This window comes from Hemiscyllium ocellatum, chromosome 17 (genome assembly GCF_020745735.1).
Source record: "Hemiscyllium ocellatum isolate sHemOce1 chromosome 17, sHemOce1.pat.X.cur, whole genome shotgun sequence".
In the NCBI taxonomy this organism is placed as follows: Eukaryota; Metazoa; Chordata; class Chondrichthyes; order Orectolobiformes; family Hemiscylliidae; genus Hemiscyllium; species Hemiscyllium ocellatum.
In genome coordinates, this window is record NC_083417.1 from 24,122,973 (window position 1) to 24,145,981 (window position 23,009).

The following is a 23,009-nucleotide window of genomic DNA, read 5'->3' on the forward strand; positions in this document are numbered from 1 at the left end:
AGGGGAAGATGCCGGGAGTGGAGGTTGGATTAACGGGGGGTGTGGACCTGACGAGGGAGTCATGGAGGGAGTGGTCTTTTCAGAACGCTGATAGGGGAGGGGAGGGAAATATATCCCTGGTGGTGGGGTCCCGTTTGGAGGTGGCGGAAATGACGCGGATGATACGCTGTATATGGAGGTTGGTGGGGTGGTAGGTGAGAACCAGTGGGGTTCTGTCCTGGTGGCGGTTGGAGTGGCGGGGCTCAAGGGCGGAGGAGCGGGAAGTGGAGAAGATGCGGTGGAGGGCATCGTTGATCATGTCTGGGGGGAATCTGCGGTCCTTGAAGAAGGAGGCCATCTGGGCTGTACAGTATTGGAACTGGTCCTCCTGGGAGCAGATGCGGCGGAGACGAAGGAATTGGGAATATGGGATGGCGTTTTCACAGGGGGCAGGGTGGGAGGAGGTGTAGTCCAGGTAGCTGTGGGAGTCAGTCGGTTTATAGTAGATGTCCGTGTTGATTCGGTCGCCCGAGATAGAAATGGAAAAGGGAGGGAGGTGTCTGAGACGGTCCAGGTGAATTTGAGGTCGGGGTGGAAGGTGTTGGTAAAGTGGATGAACTGTTCAACCTCCTCGTGGGAGCACGAGGCAGCGCCGATACAGTCATCGATGTAGCGGAGGAAAAGAAGGGGGGTGGTGCCAGTGTAGTTGCGGAAGATGGACTGTTCCACATATCCTACAAAGAGACAGGTATAGCTGGGGCCCATGCGGATGTCCATGGCAACTCCTTTGGTTTGGAGGAAGTGGGAGGATTGGAAAGAGAAGTTGTTCAGGGTGAGGACCAGTTCAGTCAGTCGAAGGAGGGTGTCAGTGGAAGGGTACTGGTTGGTATGGCGGGGAAGGAAGAAGCGGAGGGCTTTGAGTCTTTCATGATGGGGGATTGAGGTGTACAGGGACTGGATGTCCATGGTGAAAATAAGGCGTTGGGGACCGGGGAAGCGAAAATCAGGGAGGAGGTGGAGGGCGTGGGTGGTGTCCCGAACGTAGATGGGGAGTTCTTGGACTAAGGGGGACAGGACCGTGTTGAGGTATGCAGAGATGAGTTTGGTGGGCCCCACTCCGGCCTATCACCCTCACCTTGACCTCCTTCCATCTATCACACCTCCATCGCCCCTCTCCCAAGTCCCTCCTCCCTACCTTTTATCTTAGCCTGCTGGACACACTTTCCTCATTCCTGATGAAGGGCTTATGCCCGAAACGTTGAATTTCCTGTTCCTTAGATGCTGCCTGACCTGCTGTGCTTTTCCAGCAACACATTTTCAGCTCTGATCTCCAGCATCTGCAGACCTCACTTTCTCCTCAAAGAAAATATAGGAACAAGCTTGCAGACTTTAAAACAGTGATAATGGGAGAATTTGAATTATGCTAAAAAGACAGGGAAAGAGGGGGAGGAATTTCTGATCAGTTTGTTTCAAGCCAAGGGGAAAGGAGTCATAGAGTCATAGAATCATAGAGTCATAGATTTACAGACATGTACAGCACGGAAACAGACCCTTCGGTCCAACCTGTCCATGCCGACCATGCCCAACCCTATCTAGTCCCACTTGCCAGCACCCGGCCCATATCGCAACAAACCCTTCTTATTCATGTACCCATTCAGATGTCTTTTAAATTTTGCAATTGTACTAGCCTCCACCACTTCGTCTGGCAGCTCATTCCATACACGTACCATCCTGTGTGTGGAAAAATTGCCCCTTAGGTCTCTTTTATATCTTTTCCCTCTTACCCTAAACCTATGGTCTCTAGTTCTGGACTCCCCCACCCCAGGGAAAAGATCTGACTATTTATCCTATCCATGTCCCTCATGATTTTATACATCTCTATAAGGTCACCCCTCAGCCTCTGACGCTCCAGGGAACACAGCCCCAGCTTACTCAACCTTTCCCTCTAGCTCAAATCAGCAGTTATAGAAAGGTACAAGGCAAAATCAAATATAAAAATGCTTTGTTAGAGGAAGGCTAGTTTCAGTGAATTGGAAAGGTGACCTGCCTGAGGTGGAATCACAGATTGACAGGGAAAGCTATGAGTGACCAATGCGATTCCTTCAAAGATAAGATTGTTCTGGTCAAGATGAATGCATTCTGTAGAGGACAGGACTTGGGACATCAATGGAATTGGGACCTCCACATAATCCTAACATCCAAGATTATTTGAGCAACATTATCCCATATTCAAAATGAAAAACTGAATGGCTAATAACCCACAAGTCTACTTAAAATCTGCTGGCCCAAAGACAAAATAAGTTACTGCATTTTCGTGTTTATCAAGAGTGATACACCATCCAAACATGTCATTTGAAGTCGAAGCTTGGTTAAATGTAAGAGTACCTTATCATCTGGGAACCAGCCCAGACAGCTGGCCCAGTTCACTCCTCTGAAGTAGGCTGTCGCCATTTTAAGAATATCCAGTTTAAATGGCTGTTCAATGAAGACAACGTAGTTTGGCGTCATACCAAAACTGTGGTAGTAACTTGGACTTAACAGCGAGCGACAAGGAATGGAACACAATACTTCACAATTTTTAAAGCACGTATTCTTCTTCTTCTCATCTGTTTGTTTCAAAATAAATGAACAAAATAAAGTAACTGACGTCAGAAACAGAGGCATACGAGATTCAGAAATACCAGCAATGGTTCATGTGCAGGTATCTCAAACTCATTACCATAGAGTTATAGAGTGAGAATTGGCCAACATGGAAATGGACACTTCGGTCCAACTCATTCATGTTGACCGGATATCTAAATTAATCTAGTCTTATTTGCCAGCGTTTGGCCTATACCTCTCCAATCCATCTCATTCATGTACCCATCTAGATGCCTTTTAAGTGTTGTAATTGTACCAGCCTCCAACAGTTCCTCTGTTGAAAACTGTGGTGCTGGAAAAACACAGCAGGCCAGGCAGCATCCGAGGAGCAGGAGAATCAAAGTTTCAGGCATAAGCCCTTCTTCAGGAATGAGGCTGGTGTGCCAAGCGGGCTGAGACAAAAGGTAGGGGGGGAGGGGCGCTGGGAATACGATAGGTGGAAGGAGGTGAGGGTGAGGGTGATAGGCCGGAGAGGGGGTGGGGGTGGAGAGGGTGGGAAGAAGATTGCACGTCAAGAGGGCGGTGCTGAATCCGAGAGTTGGGACTGAGATAAGGGTGGGGGAGGGGAAATGAGGAAGCTGGAGAGATCTACATTCATCCCATGTGGTTGGAGGGTTCCTAGGCAGAAGATGAGGCGCTCTTCCTCCAGGCGTCGTGTGGCCAGGGTCTGTTGATGGAGGAGGCCAAGGACCTGCATGTCATTGGCGGGGTGGGAGGGGGAGCTAAAGTGTTCAGCCACGGGGCGGTGGGATGGTTGGTGCGGGTGTCCCAGAGGTGTTCCCTGAAACGTTCCGCAAGTAGGCGGCCTGTCTCCCCAATGTAGTGGAGACCACATCGGGTGCAGGGGACTACAATAAATGATGTGTGTGGAGGTGCAGGTGAATCTGCGACGGACATAGAAGGATCCACTGGGACCTTGGAGGGAGGTGAGGGCGCAAGTTTTTTACTTCTTGCAGTTGCAGGGGAAGGTTCCAAGAGTGGAGGTTGCTTTGGTGGGAGGTGTGGACCTGACGAGGGAGTTGTGGAGGGAGTGGTCTCTCCTGAATGCTGATAGGGGTGGAGAAGGAAATATATCCCTGGTGGTGGGTTCTGTCTGGAGGTGGCGGAAATGACGGAGGATGATACGATGTATCTGGAGGTTGGTGGGGTGGAAGGTGAGGACCAATGGTGTTTTTTCCTGGTGGCAATTGGAGGGGTGGGTTTCAAGGGCGGAGGTGCAGGAAATGGAGGAGATGCAGTGGAGAGCGTTGTTGACAACGTTGGAGGGGAAATTGCGGTCTTTGAAGGAGGCCATTCAAGTTGTTCGGTAGTGGAATTGGTCCTCCTGGGATCAGATGCGGTGGAGGCGGAGGAATTGGGAATATGGGATGGCATTTTTACAGGGGCAGGGTGGGAGGAGGTGTAATCTAGGTAGCTGTGGGATTATGTGCCGATCACACCTCCTTATTAAATCTAAGGCCTATTATCAGCCACCATCCCACCCCTCCCAATTGTCTCCTGCCTTTCCAGAAAATCTAGGTTATGAGCTGACCAATCTTGTCATTTCCCATCGCTGTTCTCTCCACAAAACTCCTCCATCCCCCCACAATAACAACACTATAACCACTGAGCTGTGTCTAGGATTGTAGTCAAAAAGTGTGGCACTGGAAAAGCACAGCAGTTCTGGCAGTATCCGTGAAGCAGGAGAGTTGATGTTTGGGGCATGAGCCCTTCATCTAGACTTGTAACTGACAGCCGAAGCTCACTAGCAATAACAATCTTGATCAGGCAGGCAAACCAATGTTCCCTGGTATTGTTGACAGCCTTATTAGGTGTCTACACACCAGGGTCACACTCCAGTTCAAGAGCACTTCACTTTCTAAGCCTTCACATAGCTAGTTGAAGAAGTGCAGAGGACTTGCTGCTCAATTATCCTCTTTCAACTATCGTCATTCATGCATGGGACATGGTCATTGCCCTCTAGGTGGTGGTGGTGAGCCTGCAGAACAGTAACTGGACTGCAAATATGATCCCTGGGACTGCCTAGGCTCATTATAATGTGTGACATGGAAGGAATTTCTTTCTTTTCTTCTACTTCCAGATGATTTCTTTGGCCAAAGTAATTTCACACCCTGATGTAAAAAGTTAATAAGGATCTCAAATACAGAGAATCTGAGTACTTTACATCCTTCAGAATATTGGACAACACAAAGACATTAAAAATAGTTTAGTCAACAAATGAACCATATGGTGCTGTACTGAATTATAAAATAGACTCATCTGGACTCTTACTTCTACTACAATAACACAGTGAGAACACTGGTGTCCAAGTCTGACTTGTAATGAGTGGAAGGTAGGAAGGACATTAGGGATAAATCAACAGATTACTACTAGATGCAACTACTCTAAGGAATAATTTATTGAAATACAAATAAGGACAGAACACTTTGGTGAAAGGAATTACCAAATCACACTGAATCATACATGTAAACTAAAATCAAAACCAGCCTTCAAACTTTCCAACATTATAAATCTCCATCAAGGTACCTGGCTTTGTATTTGGTATCTTCACAAACAGGTATTTTGTTTTGCCCTTCTCAGCGATGGAGGTGCCCATATTGTAAGTGTTTCCTTCTCCATCATAATGTGGATGCGATGTTGCCAAGTTCAGAGAAACGTATTTTGTATAGTCAACCTATATAAATATACCAAAGATAATCGATGCATCTTTTCATCTTTAACATACACTACCATTTACTGTTTTAATGACATATTAAAATGTTATAGCAGAAGTTCAATTGCAGAGAATTAGAACATCAGGAGAAATTAAAAATTAAAGCTGTTTATTACGCTTCCACCCATAAAACAGGTGACACACTGGATCCCGAGGTATTCTATCATGAAATGCAGTATACTGCGTGACACAAATGGTCATTCAGAAGGCTTCCAATGTCTTCCCCGCTAGGTAAGATGCTCACTTGAAGAGTTGGTGCAGAGTCAATCAATCAGTCAAATGGCCTCCTTCTGCACTGTAACACATGCATATTGCATTTCAAGGCTCTAATATGTTTGTTCCATGATAAAGTAAAAGCTATCAAGTGAAACCTAGACAATCCTCAGAAGAAGGATGAAGTGTTCAGAGATACTCACAGGGATTAATCAGCTCAAGCAGAATAGAGTAATCTTTTGCCTACTCGCTCACTCAAATGATATCGCAGAGGTTTAGAAGTGAATAGCAGGGATATCATCATTCCATCCAAAACATGGGGTTTAAAGCCATTGGAGTGATAACTTTAATTCAGGAGGAAGGTTAAAACAGAAGCATTCCTGATTAACTGGTGCAACCTAAAGACATCTAAAGTATTTGACTGTTGACAGTGTGTTAATTAAACATTGGCGACCATTCCCATGTAAACACAACAGTTCATCGAGTTGTCAAATATAATTCCTCCAATAGAGCTTTATTTTAATAAATCTCACCTTCTCCAATGTTTCAAGAGTTCTAGGATCTATCCTTCTGATGTAGTTGACCTCTGATGAAGCAAAGAAATCCTCACCATATTTAATTATATTGATCAAACAGTTATCAGTGAAATCAGGAATAGCGTGTGAGAGATAGGAAACTGCTCTGTAAAATAAAAACAAAGGCATGTTGCATGCTTATGTTTGTTTCCCATTTTGAGACAAGGTGCGATGGAACAATTTATGGAACTGAATGTATAAAATCAATTGTTTCTGCAGTATTGGTGAAACTCAAGTTGCATATGTTATTGGACCCTAAAGATATATGATATGCACTAAGATTGTTGAAAGAAGGCAGAGAAGAGACAATAAAAGCTTTGAGGCCATAGAAAAATGGAGGGGGGGGGTGGTAAATCATACAGATACAAATAAAATTATGAAAGTAGTAGATGAGATAGAAGTAGAGAGGTTGTTTCCACTGACCGCTGAAACGAGAACAAGAGGGCATAGCCTCAGAATACATGCCAGCAGATTAAGGACTGAATTGAGGTGGAACGTTTTCTCCCAAAGGTTGTGAATCTGTGGAATTACCTGCCCAGTGAAGCAGTTTAGGTTACCTCATTCAAAGTCTTTAAGGCAAAGGATAGATTTTTGAACAGTAAAGGAATCAAGGGTTACGGTGAGAGGAAAGGTAAATGGAGCTGAGTTCTCAACAATGTCAGCCATGATCTTATTGAATGGTGCACTAGCTCGATGGGCCAGATGGCCTACTCCTGATCCTATTGTTTATGTTCTTGATTCTTGTTTTAAAATCCACCTTAAACATTGCAAATTTTGTTACTGAACAAGACATTAATTGGCAATTGGTCAAGAGGAGAAGGAAAAATTCAAAGACTGGCAAAAATTCTAATCAAATTGTAGGCAAACCCTGATGAATTTACCATTTTATTTGCAGAAATTGCATACTGGAGAGATAAAAGGTGCTCAGCAGAGGTGTTAAATATAAATTATCATAAGATTTTTAATAATACATTCCATGAGAATAATTCAGGTGTATGGAACATGAAGAAATGTAAGGACAAGATGAAGGCAGCCAAGAAAAAAAAGTTAGGATCATTGAGTTTTGCTATGACCACAGGTAGTAGTATTTCTTCAATAAAAGGTTAAGATTTGTCCTTGATATGAACACATAATTGTGGCTGCAAATTTGCTAATAAGACAATATGAAGGATTATAAAATAATTAAGGAAGGAATGGACAAGATAAGAGAATAAATGATGCAATTTTATGTGCAGAGATGTGGAATGATATATATGCAAGAAAAATAACAAGGAATGGATATTTGTATTTGGTCCAAAGACTCTCAAGGCGATGGGATTTAGTGGGCAGAGAGCTAGAGATCCAAACTCCCTTCGTGAAAACATTTTGGGTCCATCTACATAAAATGGACTGCAGTGGTTCAAGAATGAAGCTCACTATCACCTTCTCAACAGAAGCTGGGATGGGCAATACATGCTGACCCAGCCATCAATGCCCACTTCCCATGAATTAAAAAAAACATGTCAGTGGAGATAGGTAAAGTCATAAGTCAAAACGTTTTTTTTAATAAATAGGAGCATGGAGTGCAACGGTCATAAAATAATAATGAATTTAAACAACAAAGTTGTCACATCACAGTTTTTGTGTACTGTGTACAGTTGTGGACACTTTTTCATTTTAAAGACATTAAAGCTATTGAGGTATTTGACACAAATCTGCCAAGATGTTGGGAAACTACTGTTTAAGAAGATACTTGAGAAACTTTTACCATTTTCACTGGAACATAGATGCAATGCAAGCTTTTAAAATTACAAAAAAATTGAATAGGGTGAATAGGGTCAGACTAGCTTCTCTATTTGGAAAGTTGATGATAAAAAAATGTGTTACATTCACATCATCACTTAGGGAGTGAGAAACAGTTTTAGCTGGAAGAAATAGCTGTGCCTGAGGTCTGATTTGAGAATGGAGTGTTTGCCACTGGATTGTCTGAGGTGAAGCTTAATGCTTCCTTTTTGTTGAACAGAGTTAATTTTGAAGCAGATAAAAGGGAGAAGGCCAGAACAGTAATATTCGTTTGGGTTGCTCTTGGAAAGGGTTGGCAATGCATAACTGGCCTGATTGCCATCTTTTGTGCTGCAAATTTCAACTCTTCCATGACAAGGATCAATTTGTTAACCAAAATAAATAGGAACAATCAGTAGATTTCTTCATGCTTACTTGGAAAAAATGTTCTTGCACGGATCTGGGTAAGCCATTGTGCCAAATTCTGACACCACAATCCTATTAGCTTCTATGTTAGACTTGTAAGTGTCACTGCGAAGATACTTACTTCTGTAGAACACCTCACCTAGATTTAAGAATACAGAAAATGCCAGTAAACATTGTGGCTAGTAGAAATCAATTTCCAATTACCCATTCCAATCGAGGAAGCTTGGAATCTGAACTTTGTGTTGATATTCACATTGTGTCTTGCAGCTTTATGCAACATGCTGCATTACCTTCAATAGCCACCAGTGGTCCTCCTTCCAAATGCAAGTCCACCCAATTCAGGTTTGGAAATCATTGTCTCTAATTAATACAATAACATTAACTGCATTAAAAAAATGTGTTTTTAAATCGGTAACTGGAGATAGTTTCAGTCTCTGATTCACTTTGAGGAAGCATTTTCCAATGAGGATTAGTTAGGTCCCATTTGGAATATTATATTCAATTCTGTTCTTGCTGCTATAGGAAAGATGTTGAGAAACTTTGAAGGGTGCAGAAAAGATTTACAAGAATGTTGATAGGGTTGGAGGGTTTAAAGTGTAGGGAGAGGTGAATAAGCTGGGGCTATGTTCCCTGGAGGTTTATTAAAATCATGACGGGCATGGATAGGATGATTAGCCAAGGGCTTTTCCCCAGAGTAGGGGAGTCCGAAACTAGAAGGTATAGGTTTAAGGTGAGAGGGGAAGGTCTTAAAAGGGATCTAAGGAATTAAAAGGGGTCTGCCTTTTTGAGCAATGGGTGGGTGTGTGTATGGAATGAGCTGCCAGCAGAAGTGGAGGAGGCTGGTACAATTACAAATTTTTAAAGGCATCTGGATGGGTTTATGAATAGGAAGGGTTTAGAGGGATATGGGACAAATACTGGCAAATAGAACTGGATTAATTTAGGACATCTGGATGGCATGGATGAGTTTAACAGAAGGGTGTTTCTGTGCTGTACATCTCTATGAGTCATCTTTTGACAAGCATTTCAGTGGAATTTTTATTTTGATTCCAGTTTTAAAGTAGAACAACAGTCAAACAATGATTTTACACATCTCAGAATATTTACGGACAATTTCCCTTATGTACATGGGATCTAGAACAGAAAACAGTCCACTACATTTGTTTGTAAAGGTAGGATAAGAATTTCTCCAGGGACCCGGGTTTGATTCCCACCTTGGGTGACTGTCTGTGTGGAGTTTGGACATTCTCCCCGTGTCTGCGTGGGTTTCCTCCGGGTGCTCTGATTTCCTCCCACATTCCAAAAGATGTGCAGGTCAGGTGAACTGGCCATGCTAAATTGGCCATAGTGTGAGTGCGTTCGTCAGGGGTAAATATAGGGTTGGGGAATGTGTCTGGGTGGGTTACTCTTCGGAGGGGCGGTGTGGACCTGTTGGGCCGAGAGGCCTGTTTCCATACTGTAGGGAATTGAATTGAATTGAATCTAGTCTAATCTAATTGGCCCGAAGGTAGGAGACACAGAGTGGTGGTGGAGGGTTTCTTTTCAGGCTGGAGACGTGTAACCAGCGATGTGCTACAAGAATCAGTGCTGGGTCCACTGCTTTTTGTCATTTGTTCAAATGATTTGAATGTGAACAAAGGAGGTATGGTTAGTCAGTTTGAAGATAACACCAAAATTGGAGGTGTAGTGAACAGCAAAAAGGTTACCTCAGAGTACAGCGGGATCTTAAACAGGTGGGCCAATGGGCTGGAGTAGCAGATTAAATTTAATTTCGATAAGTGTGAGATGCTGCATTTTGGAAAGGCAAGTCAGGGCAGGACTTATCCACTTAATGGCAAGTTACGGGGGTGTGTTGCTGAACAAAGAGACCTTCGAGTGAAGGTTCATAGTTCCTTGAAAGTGGAGTCGCAGATTGATAGAATAGGGAAGGCGGCTTTTGGTATGTCCAAATCATTCCTTTATTGGTCAGTGTATTGTGTAAAGGAATAATGCATTCAATTTTGGTCTCCCTGCTATAGGAAGGATGTTGTGAAACTTGACAGGGTTCAGAAAAGGTTTACAAGGATTTGGCCAGGGTTGGTGAGTTTGAGCTAAAGAGACAGGCTGAATAGACTGGGGCTATTATCCCTAGAGGGTTAGAGGCTGAAAGGTGACCTTGTAGAAATTCATAAAATCACGAGGGACACAAATACAGTGAATAGCCAAGGTCTTTTCCCCAGGGTAGCAGAGTCCAAAAACAGAGGGTATAGGTTTAAGGTGAGAGGCGAAAGATTTCCAAGGGACTTAAGGGGCAACCTTTTTCACACAGAGGTATGTGCGTATATGGAATGAACTGCCAGAGGAAGTGGCGGAGGCTGGTACAATAACAACATTTAAAAGGCATCTGGATATATACGTGAACAGGATGGGTTTAGAGGGATATGGAACAAATGCTGGCAAATGAGAATCAATTAATTTAGGATCTGGTCAGCATGCACAAGTTGGACTAAAGGATCTATTTCCATGTGTACATCTCTATGACTCTAAACAAAAATGCTCTATTCCAGAATGTCATTTAGTGAAGGTTAAATCTGTACACTGTTATATTTATTTATGTGGTTACAAATTGGACACAGAACCACAACAACGAGCACCCGAGCTACAAATCTTCTCCCAAACTTTGAACGTTCACCTTTTAACACAAAAGTATGATTAGTCTGTGTGTACTTATACCTTTTTGGATCCAGTTAGAGAATTGCTACGAACTAAAAGTTAGATGTATAATAGTTGGTTCTGAAAGAGGCACCACTGATACACTGCAACAAAACTGTAACCTTCCAGGAAATTTTGTCAATCAGATTAATTAATATTTCCAGGTTGATGATGCAGTTCAGTTTGCGTGGTGCTCACTCATCATGGAAAGCCTGTAGGATACTGGCACGTTCTCAGTTTCTCTCCAGGGCAACCTGGCGTAGATATTATCCTAAAAGATTCTTAGTTCAGTCACATCATCTCTCAACCACCCACTGCCTGGAGTTGTTGATGAGCATCTAGACCATACCCAGTCACAATCCCACATGGAGATCTCCTAAACTGTCAATTCCATCCAAATTGTGCGGTGTGGGGGGGGTGGGGGGGGGGGGGGGGGGGGGGGGGGGGCATGGTGAAGAGGGTGAAGAGGCAAAGCTCATGGGAGAGGGACTGAAGTATCTCCAGAATTGAGGAGTAGCCTCGTTAGCTAGTGGTAGAGGGGCAGCAACCTCACACATATTATGTAGGTTGATTAGGGGTCAGTTGGCTTAATTTGATGGACAGAGGGTTGGGAAGGTGGGATCTTCATGGTGACTGAGTTGGTACGCTATTGGTATCACTCTGTACTGCAAACCAACTGCATCATGAAGATCAGCCACCATGAAGATCCCATCCCCCCAACCCTCTGCCTGTGGCATGATGATCCTTAGATTAAGCTACTGCCGGGTATCTCTCTCTATTAAGAGACCAACCTTATGGTCCTCTGGGACAATGATCACTTTTGCCATGCAAGTGTGGAACACAGATTCTTCCAGGCTATAGATATTACAGTCCAGGAGAATGTGAACTGGCTTAACCATATATTACATCGGGATGCCGAGTTAATATCCTTTGCTCCCAATCCCTGGTGGGCACAGAGATGACTCTGACATAGACAGCTACTCGCCAGGGTCCCCCACTTCATCCAGATGGTAGAATGGAATGCCTTAGCAGATCAAATGGCTGATGTGGCCTGGAAAATTGAATTTGAACAAGAGCAGCTCATATAAGAAACCTCTCATGGCATGTCAAATTTTGTGGAGGGAATTTCTGAGAGGTGCCTCTGTCATTGATGTTAAATTCCATCCAAATGGAGGTCAGCAGAGAAGGAAGTATGCCACACACCTGAGCTACCTTGACATCTCAAACGCAGTAAAGCCAAACACTCTTTGTTTACAATTCTTATAGATATGGTTTCAGATTAGATACATGTCATGACAGTTCTGGCCTATCTTTATTTATGGGGTTGGGGGAATTGGAATGGATTCAAGTGAATGCCCAGTTAATGCCAAGCATCTATTCCCTTTCTGAGGAAGGATACTCTTGCTCTCGAGGAAGTGCAGTGAAGGTTTACCAGGCTGATTTGGGGGATGGTGGGACTGACTTATGAGGAGAGATTGACTAGGTTAGAACTGTTTTGCTGGAGTTCACACGAATGAGGAGGGATCTCAGAGACCTTTAAAACTCTAACAGGACTAGAGTGTAGATGCAGAGAGGATGTTTCCAATGATGGGTGTGTCCAGAACCAGGAGTCTAGGATTCAGGATAGATCATGTAGAAGGAGATGAGGAGATACTTCTTCATCCAAAGAGTGGTGGGCCTGTGAAATTCATTACCACAGGAAGCAGTTGATGCCAAAACATTGAATGTATTCAAGAGGTGGCTAGATATAGCACTCGGAGTGAATGGGATCAAAGGTTATGGGGAGAAAGCACAATAAAGAACAACAATTCTGTATTTTCAATTCAACTGTAAGTTAAAAGTGCAGAATCCTTTCTTCCATCTGCTGCCAGCAGCTAAACACAAACTGTCAGACTATCTAAAGAAGCACACTTTTTCATCTAGAACTGCTCTTGCAATGTTACATTAAACAGTCACTGCTCTCATAGTGGCACAGCTGTTAGTTCTACTGCCTCACAGTACCAGTGACCCAGGTTCAATCCTAGCCTTGGGTGACTGTGGAATTTGCACATTCTCACTGTGGCAAACATGAGGACTGCAGATGCCGGAAATCAGAGTCTAGATTAGAGTGGTGCTGGAAAAGCACAGCAGGTCAGGCAGCATCCGAGGAGCAGGAGAATCGATGTTTTGGGCAAAAACCCTTCATCAGGAATGAAGGCAGGGAGTCTTCAGTATGGAGAGATAAACGTGAGGCGGGTGGGGCTGGGGAGAAGGTACCAAAGAGTACAACAGGTGGGTGAGGCTGGGGATGAAGGTGATAGGTCAGAGGGGAAGGTGGAGTGGATAGGTGGGAAGGAACATTGGCAAGTAGGGCAGGTCATGAGGATGGTGCTGAGTGGAAGGTTGGAACTGGGGTAAGGTGATGGGAGGGGAAATGAGGAAACTGGTGAAGTACACGTTGATGCCCTGGGGTTGAAGTGTTCCGAGGTGGAAGATGAGGCGTTCTTCCTCCAGGCGGCGGGTGGTGAGGGAGTGGCAGTGGAGGAGGCCCAGGACCTGCATGTCCTCAGCAGACTGGAAGGGGGAGTTGAAATCTTGGGCCATGGGGCGGTGGGGTTGATTGGTGTGGATGCCCCAGAGATATTCCCTAAAGCATTTTGCGAGAAGGCGTCCAGTTTCCCCAATGTAGAGGAGACTGCATCGGAAGCAACGGATACAATAAATGATATTGGTGGATGTGCAGGTAAAACTGATGGATGTGGAAGACTCCTTTGGGGCCTTGGGTGGAGGTCAAGGAGGAGGTGTGGGCGCAGGTTTTGCAATTTCTGCAGTGTCGGGGGAAGGTGCCAGGAGGGGAGGGTGGGTTGTTGGGTGGTGTGGACCTGACCAGGTAGTCACGGAGGGAACAGTCTTTGAGGAAAGTGGAAAGGGACAGGGAGGGAAATATATATCTGGTGGTGGGGTCCGTTTGAAGGTGGCGGAAATGTTGGCGGATGATGCGGTTTATGCGAAGGTTGGTAAGGTGGAAAGTGAGGACTGGGAGGGTTCTATCCTTGTTACGGTTGGAGGGACGGGGTTTGAGGGCGGAGGGACAGGATGTGGATGAGAAGCGCTGGAGGGCATCTTCAACTACGTGGAAGGGGAAAGACCGCAATTACTCAGCACCCTGGGTTAATGGGGGTGTGGGATGCTCTTCAGAGGATCAGTGCAGACTCAATGGGCCAAATAACTTCTTTCTGCACTGTGGAGATTCTATGATCTCACAACCACAGTACATTCTACACAGGAGCAAAATCCCACTTTAAATATCTCTGGACCACCAAATGAAACCTGTACTGAATGTCTCTCCAGGCTGTCTTTCCTCCAAGGTTACTGTACACACTAAAAGGAGAAAAGAAGTTTCATGACGAGGTATACGAGGAAAAGGGACTAATTTCTATGAAACTGCACTCGCTTGATCAGATGTTTAACAGAGAAGGATTCACATTTTTGGATCATTAGAATCTCTTTTGGGGTAGAAGTGACCTGTACAAGAAGGACGGATTGCACCTAAATTGGAAGGGGACTAATATACTGGCAGGGAAATTTGCTAGAACTGCTTAGGAGGATTTAAACTAGTAAGGTGGGGGGGGGGGGGGGGGCGTGGAACCCAGGGAGATAGTGAAGAAAGAGATCGATCTAAGACGGATACAGCTGAGAACAAAAGTGAGTCAAACAGTCAGGGCAAGCAGGGAGAAGGTAGGACTAATAAATTAAACTGCATTTATTTCAATGCAAGTGGCCTAACAGGGAAGGCAGATGAGCTCAGGGCATGGTTAGGAACATGGGACTGGGATATCATAGCAATTACGGAAACGTGGCTCAGGGATGGGCAGGACTGGCAGCTGAATGTTTCAGGATACAAATGTTACAGGAAGAATAGAAAGGGAGGCAAAAGAGGAGGGGGAGTGCCTTTTTTGATAAGGGATAGCGTTACAGCTGTGCTAAGGGAGGATTTTCCCGGAAATACAACCAGGGAGGTTATATGGGTGGAACTGAGAAATAAGAAAGGGATGATCACCTTATTGAGATTGTATTATAGACCCCCCAATAGCCAGAGGGAAATTGAGAAACAAACTTGTAAGGAGATATCAGCTATCTGTAAGAATAATAGGGTGGTTATGGTAGGGGATTTTAACTTTCCAAACATAAACTGGCACTGCCACAGTGTTAAAGGTTTAGATGGAGAGGAATTTCTTAAGTGTGTACAAGACAATTTTCTGATTCAGTATGTGAATGTACCTAGAGAAGGTGCAAAACTTGACCTACTCTTGGGAAATAAGGCAGGGCAGATGACTGCGGTGTCAGTGAGGGAGCACTTTGGGGCCACTGACCATAATTCTATTAGTTTTAAAATAGTGATGGGAAAGGATAGACCACATCTAAAAGTTGAAGTTCTAAATTGGAGAAAGGCCAATTTTGATGGTATTAGGCAAGAACTTTCAAAAGCTGATTGGAGGCAGATGTTCACGGGTAAAGGGACGGCTGGAAAATGGGAAGCCTTCAGAAATGAGATAACAAGAATCCAGAGAAAGTATATTCCTGTCAGGGTGAAAGGGAAGGCTGGTAACTATAGGGAATGCTGGATGACTAAAGAAATTGAGGGTTTGGTTCAGAAAAAGAAGAAAGCATATGTCAGGTACAGACAGGATAGATCGAGTGAATCCTTAGAAGAATATAAAGAAAGTAGGAGTATACTTAAGAGGGGAATCAGAAGGGCAAAATGGGGACATGAGATAGCTTTAGCAAATAGAATTAAGGAGAATCCAAAGGGGTTTTACAAATATATTAAGGACAAAAGGGTAACTAGGGAGAGAATAGGGCCCCTCAAAGATCAGCAAGGCGCCCTTTATGTAGAGCCAGAGAAAATGGGGGAGATACTAAATGAATATTTTGCAACAGTATTTACTGTGGAAAAGGATATGAAAGATATAGACTGCAGGGAAATAGATGGTGACATCTTGCAAAATGCCCAGATTACAGAGGAGGAACTGCTGGATGTCTTGAAATGGTTAAAGGTGGATAAATCCCCAGGACCTGATCAGGAGTATCCGAGGACTCTGTGGGAAGCTAGAGAAGTGATTGCTGGGCCTCTTGCTGAGATATTTGTATCATCGATAGTCACAGGTGAGGTGCCGGAAGACTGGAGGTTGGCAAACGTGGTTCCACTGTTTAAGAAGGGTGATAAGGACTAGCCAGGGAACTATAGACCAGTGAGCCTGACCTTGGTGGTGGGCAAGTTGTTGGAGGGAATCCTGAGGGACAGGATGTACATGTATTTGGAAAGGCAAGGACTGATTCGGGATAGTCAACATGGCTTTGTGCATGGGAAATCATGTCTCACAAACTTGATTCAGTTTTCTGATGAAGTAACAAAGAAGATTGATGAGGGCAGAGCAGTAGATGTGATCTATATGGACTTCAATAAGGGGCTCGACAAGGTTCCCCACGGGAGACTGATTAGTAAGGTTAGATCATGGAATACAGGGAGAACTAGCCATTTGGATGCAGAACTGGATCAAAGGTAGAAGACAGAGGGTGGTGGTGGACGGTTGTTTTTCAGATTGGAGGCCTGTGACCAGTGGAGTGCCACAAGGATCGGTGCTGGGCCCTCTACTTTTTGTCATTTACATAAATGATTTGGATGCGAGCACAAGAGGTACAGTTAGTAACTTTGCAGATGACACCAAAATTGGAGGTGTAGTGGACAGTGAAGAGGGTTACCTCAGATTACAACAGGATCTTGACCAGATGGGCCAATGGGCTGAGAAGTGGCAGATGGAGATTAATTCAGATAAATGCGAGGTGCTGCATTTTGGGAAAGCAAATCTTAGCAGGACTTATACACTTAATGGCAAGGTCCTAGAGAGTGTCGCTGAACAAAGAGACCTTGGAAAACAGGTTCATAGCTCCTTGAAAGTGGAGTCGCAGATAGATAGAATAGTGAAGGTGGCATTTGGTATGCTTTCCTTTATTGGTCAGAGTATTGAGTACAGGAGTTGGCATGTCATGTTGCGGCTGTACAGGACATTGGTTAGGCCACTGTTGGAATATTGCGTGCAATTCTGGTCTCCTTCCTATCGGAAAGATGTTGTGAAACTTGAAAGGGCTCAGAAAAGATTTACAAGGATGTTGCCAGGGAGAGGCTGAACAGGCTGAGGCTGTTTTCCCTGGAGCGTCGGAGGCTGAGGGGTGACCTTATAGAGATTTACAAAATTATGAGGGGCATGGATAGGATAAATAAGCAGAGTATTTTCCCTGGGTTTGGGGCATCCAAAACTAGACGGCATAGGTTTAGGGTGAGAGGGGAAAGATATAAAAGAGACCTAAGGGGCAACTTTTTCACGCAGAGGGTGATACGTGTATGGAATGAGCTACCAGAGGATGTGGTGGAGGCTGGTGCAATTGCAACATTTAAAAGGCACTTGGATGGGTATATGAATAGGAAGGGTTTGGAGGGATATGTGCTGGTGCTGGCAGGTGGGACTAGATTGGGTTGGGATATCTGGTCGACATGGACGGGTTGGACCAAAGGGTCTGTTTTCATGCTGTACATCTCTATGACTCTATGACTAAATGAGTATAATATGTATAGAGTGGTATTCTATGACAAAACAACTTCACATTAAGCTGTTAATTGAACTGCCATGAACTTTGTCTTAGTTTTACTGATTTTTCATTATTATGTATGACTTCTATCATTGATGTAGGCGTTGTGCTGGGTGACTTATAAAACTTTTTGTTCTATTTTTCATTCAAAAGTACATGTGACAATAAATTTCTATTCTATTCACTGTGTCTGACAGCCCAGTTGCAAAATCTGTAGGAACAGTTTTACATGCAGATTATATGCTTGATGGAAAATGCACAGTATATCAAGTCAAGGCAAAGGGAATGTCATAATGACAGTCTTGATAAGTATTATTTCCACATCTGGAAAAAGATGAAAAACATTCTACAGTAACTTACCATTTTCAAAAGTGAAACTATGCAACAAAGACAACCCATCAAACCAATGATTATAGACAGTATCGCCAATTTTGTGCATGCCTGGTCCATTTCGAATGAGTGTCCCCTGCAGCCATTGTGGAATTTGGCCTATTCAAATGTAAAATAATCCTGAGTTAAAATCCACCTTATTCTGTGAACGTCAATGCCATGCGCACGTGAAACAGCAAAGGACTTGCAGAATCTGTAACACTTTAGCAAGTGGATCTGAATGTGGCAAGATACCGGTGGAAGTAAAATTCTTTCCAAAGTTCCAAGAACTTTAAATCTCACACATTCGTTTGTTTGTCCAAGATACGACCATAGAAGCCCCACACTGAGGAAACAGGCCATTCAGCCCCTCATGTGAACATCGACCCTCTGAAAGCATCCCACCCAAAACACCTCCCAACCATATCCCTGTAACCCTGCTAATCCACCGCGCTTACACATCCCTGAGCACTGTGGGCAGTTTAGCACGGCTAATCCACCTAACCTGCAAATCTTTGGACTATGGGAAGAAACTGGAGCATATCGAGGAAAGTCTACACAGACACAGGAAGAATGTGCAAATTCCACACCCGAGTCTGGAATCGAACTTGGGTCCCTGGCGCCATGCTAACCACTGAGCCACTATGTCGCCACTAAGGCAAAAAGGACAAAATTCGTGCATATTTTCATAATAAGATTGCACAGAATCTTTGCGTCAGTACCCGAATAATTGTGTTTTCAGGATGAATCTACAGGCTTATTTTTTTTTTAAAAATGCGTATTGACAGGGAACTGAGACCAACTTCTTCAATGTGCATGTTAATCATGCAGTTTCACCCAGCAATTTCCGTTTGTGCTGGGTGAATTAGACCCAAGTGAGGAAAAGCGCAATTCCCTCTTCTAGCTGCGGTCGGCCCCTGGTGCGGGATCCTGCCCGTACAGCTTGCAGCCCTCAGCACTACCGGAGCTCGGCAGGTTCACAGAGAGGCGGCTCCCACTGCCCAGTTTTGCAAATGACTTTCCAGAAAGCTGCAGGTTCCGCTGCTTCGACAAGCGAACACTAGGACAAATATTTCACCACCTGATCAAACACTTTCTCAGACTGGCAAATTGATAGAGAAGACGGTATCATTGCCGCTGCCTGATTTGTTGTTTTCTTAAAGACGCCGAGGTTTTGGATACGTAGGCGTAGTTAACACTAAACTGAGTCGCAGACCGGTTACACAGTAATAAACTATACTTTCTCACCTTGAATTTCTGCTTTGACTGGCTCTGGATATTCCCTTTTATTTCCTCTGAACAGTGATTGCATGGTCACAGCAGCACAGGCAGCTAACCATGCCCGTCCAACGCCTGCCCTTGACTAATCTATTCTCCGCCTGTCTCTGTTCCTTTCTGTACAGCTGGCCAAACCGGGAGAGGGTTCCGCTTTCGCTCACTGACCTGCTGACCTCATCTAAAGGAAAAGTCAAAGTCAAAACATACGTCATTGCACAGTGTTGCTGTGTTGCAACAACACAGAAAGTTGTTGCTTTCTGCCCCCAGATTATTGTTCAAGTAGGATCGGTCTTTTTTTTCTGCCACATTTTTTGTTTAAGCCTTATTTCGAAGAGGTGATCCTGTACATGCATTTGTTGTAAGTGACTGTCCGGGGTTGTAACAATCTTGCAATGTGCGTCAGAATGATTGGCTGGAGGGGGTGGGTAGGTGGCTAGCACTGCTACTTCACAGTGCGAGGTGCGTGTGTGCGTCTGGAGTTTGGACATTCTCTCTGCGTTTGAGTGGGTTCCCTTCTTGAGTGCTCCAGTTTCTTCCCACAATCTAAAGATGTGGGAATTGGTGGATCGGTCATGGGAAATGCTGGCTCTAAGGGATTGGCGCAGTATGGATTTATTTGGCCGAACGGTCTTCTTCCTCATCGTAGGGATTCTATGGGTTAGAAGGCCTTGTGGAGGTACTACAGGGACCTTCTGTCTTCTCCACATTACCAAAAGTGTCACATGTTCAATTTCCCTCCCAGTGTTTTTGTATAAAACTGGCTCTAAATGTTAACGGAAATATGTTGCAATCGCTTGCTGATGGGCACATTGCTGCCTAAACTTATCTCAGTGACTGAAAGAGATAGAATTATTCTGTTTCTGATTGTTGGTGTGCCATTGCTTATTGCAAAAAATCAGAAGAGCTCACCAGTTTCTCTGGTGCACTGGCGCTTATGACCCTCAGCAGTGACTGATCAGAACCGTCCACCAATTGAAACCTAAAGCAATGAAGATTGATACATGTCAAACCCTTGCTTTATGTATTACAAAGGATAGCACTTTGAACTGTCCACCACAACAACATTACTATTGTGATGTTACTGGTTGACTTAACCAGTGACTCGGATTACAGAACTGAAAATACCAGTTGCTGGCGTGTTAAAATCCAGTGATTCTTTTCTCTAGTCTTTGTTTTTCCAAGGCTTGTGCCATGGCTTGGAGAGGAAGGGTGATTCCTATTATGGTTCTGGGAGGGAGAAGTAGTGATGAGAGCAGATATTTGGAAAATGAATGGATTGAACTAAAAGGCCTGTTTCCCAGACAGAAATTTAAGGATAAAGGAAGGCATGTCAGAATTATTGTGAAAGAAAGTATTGTTGGAACAGATGCAACAGAAGAGCAAAAAATGGAATAGGGTCCTTCAATCCTCTCTGAGTTATATGGTGCCAGAGGACTTGTAAACAGCTAGTTTTGTACATTTGTTCAGGAAAGGATAGGCCAAGTAGCCCAGTCATAACTTTGATGATGGCAAAATAACTGGAAAAATTCTGAGGGACAGGAAATATCTTCATTTAGAATGATATAAATGAATCAAAACTTGTAAGCACACATTTGTTATGCAAATATCATGTTTGACAAACACTGTTGAAATCTTTGAGGACATAACAAGAAGTTGTTACTCTCAGCCTGGAGTCTGGTTACTAATGGTGTTGCACAAGGATTTGTTCTGGGACCACTGCTGTTTGTCATTTTTATAAATGACTTAGACGCAGGCATAGGTGGATGGGTTAGTAATTTTGCAGATGTAGCTAAAGTCAATGGAGTAGTGGACAGTGTGGAAGAATGTTACAGGAAGACTTGGATAAACTGCAACATTGAACGGAGAGGTGGCAAATGGAGTTCAATGCAGATAAATGTGAGGTGATTTACTTTGGGAAGAATAACGGGAAGTCAGAATACGGGGTCACTGGAAAGGTTCTTGGTAGTGTGGATGTGCAGAGGGATCTTGTAGTCCATGTATACAGATCCCTGAAAGTTGCCACCAAGTTGATAGTGGATTAGTGGTGCTGGAAGAGCTGAGGCAGAAAATAAGAACCAAGAGATTCATCTGGAACCACACAATACCAATTAGGTCACAGTTTGAAATTTTGATCACCGTAGTGTAAGAATGACATCATTGCACCAGAAAGTGTGCAGAAGAGATAGAGGAGAATGCTGCCTGGACTGGCGAATACTATTTATGAGCAAAGACTGGATAGGTACAGGATTGTTTTGTTTGGACCGAGGGAGACTTAACTGGAGTGTATAAAATTGAGGGTGTGAGAGGAGTGGGGTGGCAAAATTCCTCAAGGAGCAGGGTCCATAACTAAGGACACAAATTAAGGGAAGAAAAATTTGATAAGAAATTCTTTTCTACAAAAGGATGGTGGGCATTTGGAACTCACTACCTGAAAGTATGTTAAGTGCAGAATCATTCACCAGATTTAAAACGTATTTGGCTGTACACTTGAAGTACTGGAACCTTCAAAACCACAAATGAAAAGCTGAAAAGTGAAATTAATCTGGATGGCAACTTGCTGGCCATTTTGAAAAAGTAGAATGACTCTATCTGTGCTGTAAACCGAACATTGTATGATTCAAGGAAATTGATAGTTTGGACATTTTCAAAGTATTACTTTATTTTATCTGAAATTTCAGTCTCTAAAGTTTTATGAAGTCTCAGTATTAACTAATAATATGGGATTGGAAGTAAACCAGTCTCCCAGCCCACATCTAAACTGATGTTTTGAAAATCTGAATAATTAGTTTACTGTCTCCCTTTTTAGCTTGTATCAACAAAATGCTGATCTTTCTGTGAAACAAGAATTAGAATAAAACTCAAAATTGCTGTCTCATCAAATTTATTTTTCCTCACTCTATTAAGCACTTGACTGAAAAAAAACAATTTTAACTGAGCCAGATTGGTCATCTGACTTCCAACTGTGTTAGAGGTGAATAAACACTTGAGTTGATTGTTACAAAATGGGATTAAAGTATTAGTTAGTTTTTCACTGGATGGCCCATGGATTTTCTAAGCTTGAATCTGAATATTAGAAGTAAGGAGGGCACTCTCACACTCTCACTCTATTTAAACTGTCATGTTTATTTCAGTGACATTACTGGTATCATATTGATCATACATCACACTATAGATATGAGAGGGTGTATGTTACCTGTAAATAAATCATACATAATTTTCTATTCTTTATATCGTAAATTAATCACAAAACTCAATAAAAGCAATATTTAGAAACAAATATCAACTTGATTGAAATATTCACTGCATTCTAACTCATCAATATTTTACAACTTCTAATGTGTCAGAGTATAGATCACTTTGTTCGTTGGCCTAACAAAGTATTGTCAGAGGGGACAATAATTAGTGATTCATTGCCATAGATTTCAGACTGGACTGTTAACACACTAGTTATTGAAACAATAAAAAGGACGATTGTTGCTTTAAAATTATTTTAATACTGAGCTATCTATAAAATTGATCTTCAATAAATTACATCTCATACTGCAGTTACAGAGTATAAAATGAAAAAGCTAAAAGAAATGAGTCAGTGTGGAGGGATTTAAAATGTTTAAATTCTGAGAGAGAGAGAATACGCTTTCTTTAACAATAAACTGATAGAGGACTTGATAAACTTTGCAGCACTATGTGCATTTGGTCAGTAATGATGTAATTGTAATGCGAAAACATAATTCCTTTCT

The 23,009-nt window shown here is 43.3% G+C and overlaps 1 protein-coding gene across 2 annotated transcripts in view; it reads right to left on the minus strand.

Moving 5' to 3' along the window:
* The window catches only part of LOC132823897 (beta,beta-carotene 15,15'-dioxygenase-like), a 36,317-nt gene extending 16,782 nt beyond the window's left edge, over window positions 1–19,535 (minus strand). The window contains exons 1-6 of one of the 2 annotated variants that reach the window (XM_060838004.1): window positions 19,480–19,535; window positions 17,986–18,114; window positions 8,317–8,446; window positions 6,079–6,226; window positions 5,146–5,293; window positions 2,365–2,585 (exon numbers count right to left, since the gene is read on the minus strand). In XM_060838004.1, the coding sequence (XP_060693987.1) occupies window positions 2,365–2,585; window positions 5,146–5,293; window positions 6,079–6,226; window positions 8,317–8,446; window positions 17,986–18,064 (726 nt within the window). In that variant the 5' untranslated portion in view covers window positions 18,065–18,114; window positions 19,480–19,535. Of the gene's footprint in view, window positions 1–2,364; window positions 2,586–5,145; window positions 5,294–6,078; window positions 6,227–8,316; window positions 8,447–17,985; window positions 18,115–19,242; window positions 19,424–19,479 lie in introns of those variants that run through there. The other variant, XM_060838002.1, reaches the window with a different exon arrangement.
* Between the last annotated feature and the right edge of the window lie 3,474 nt (window positions 19,536–23,009).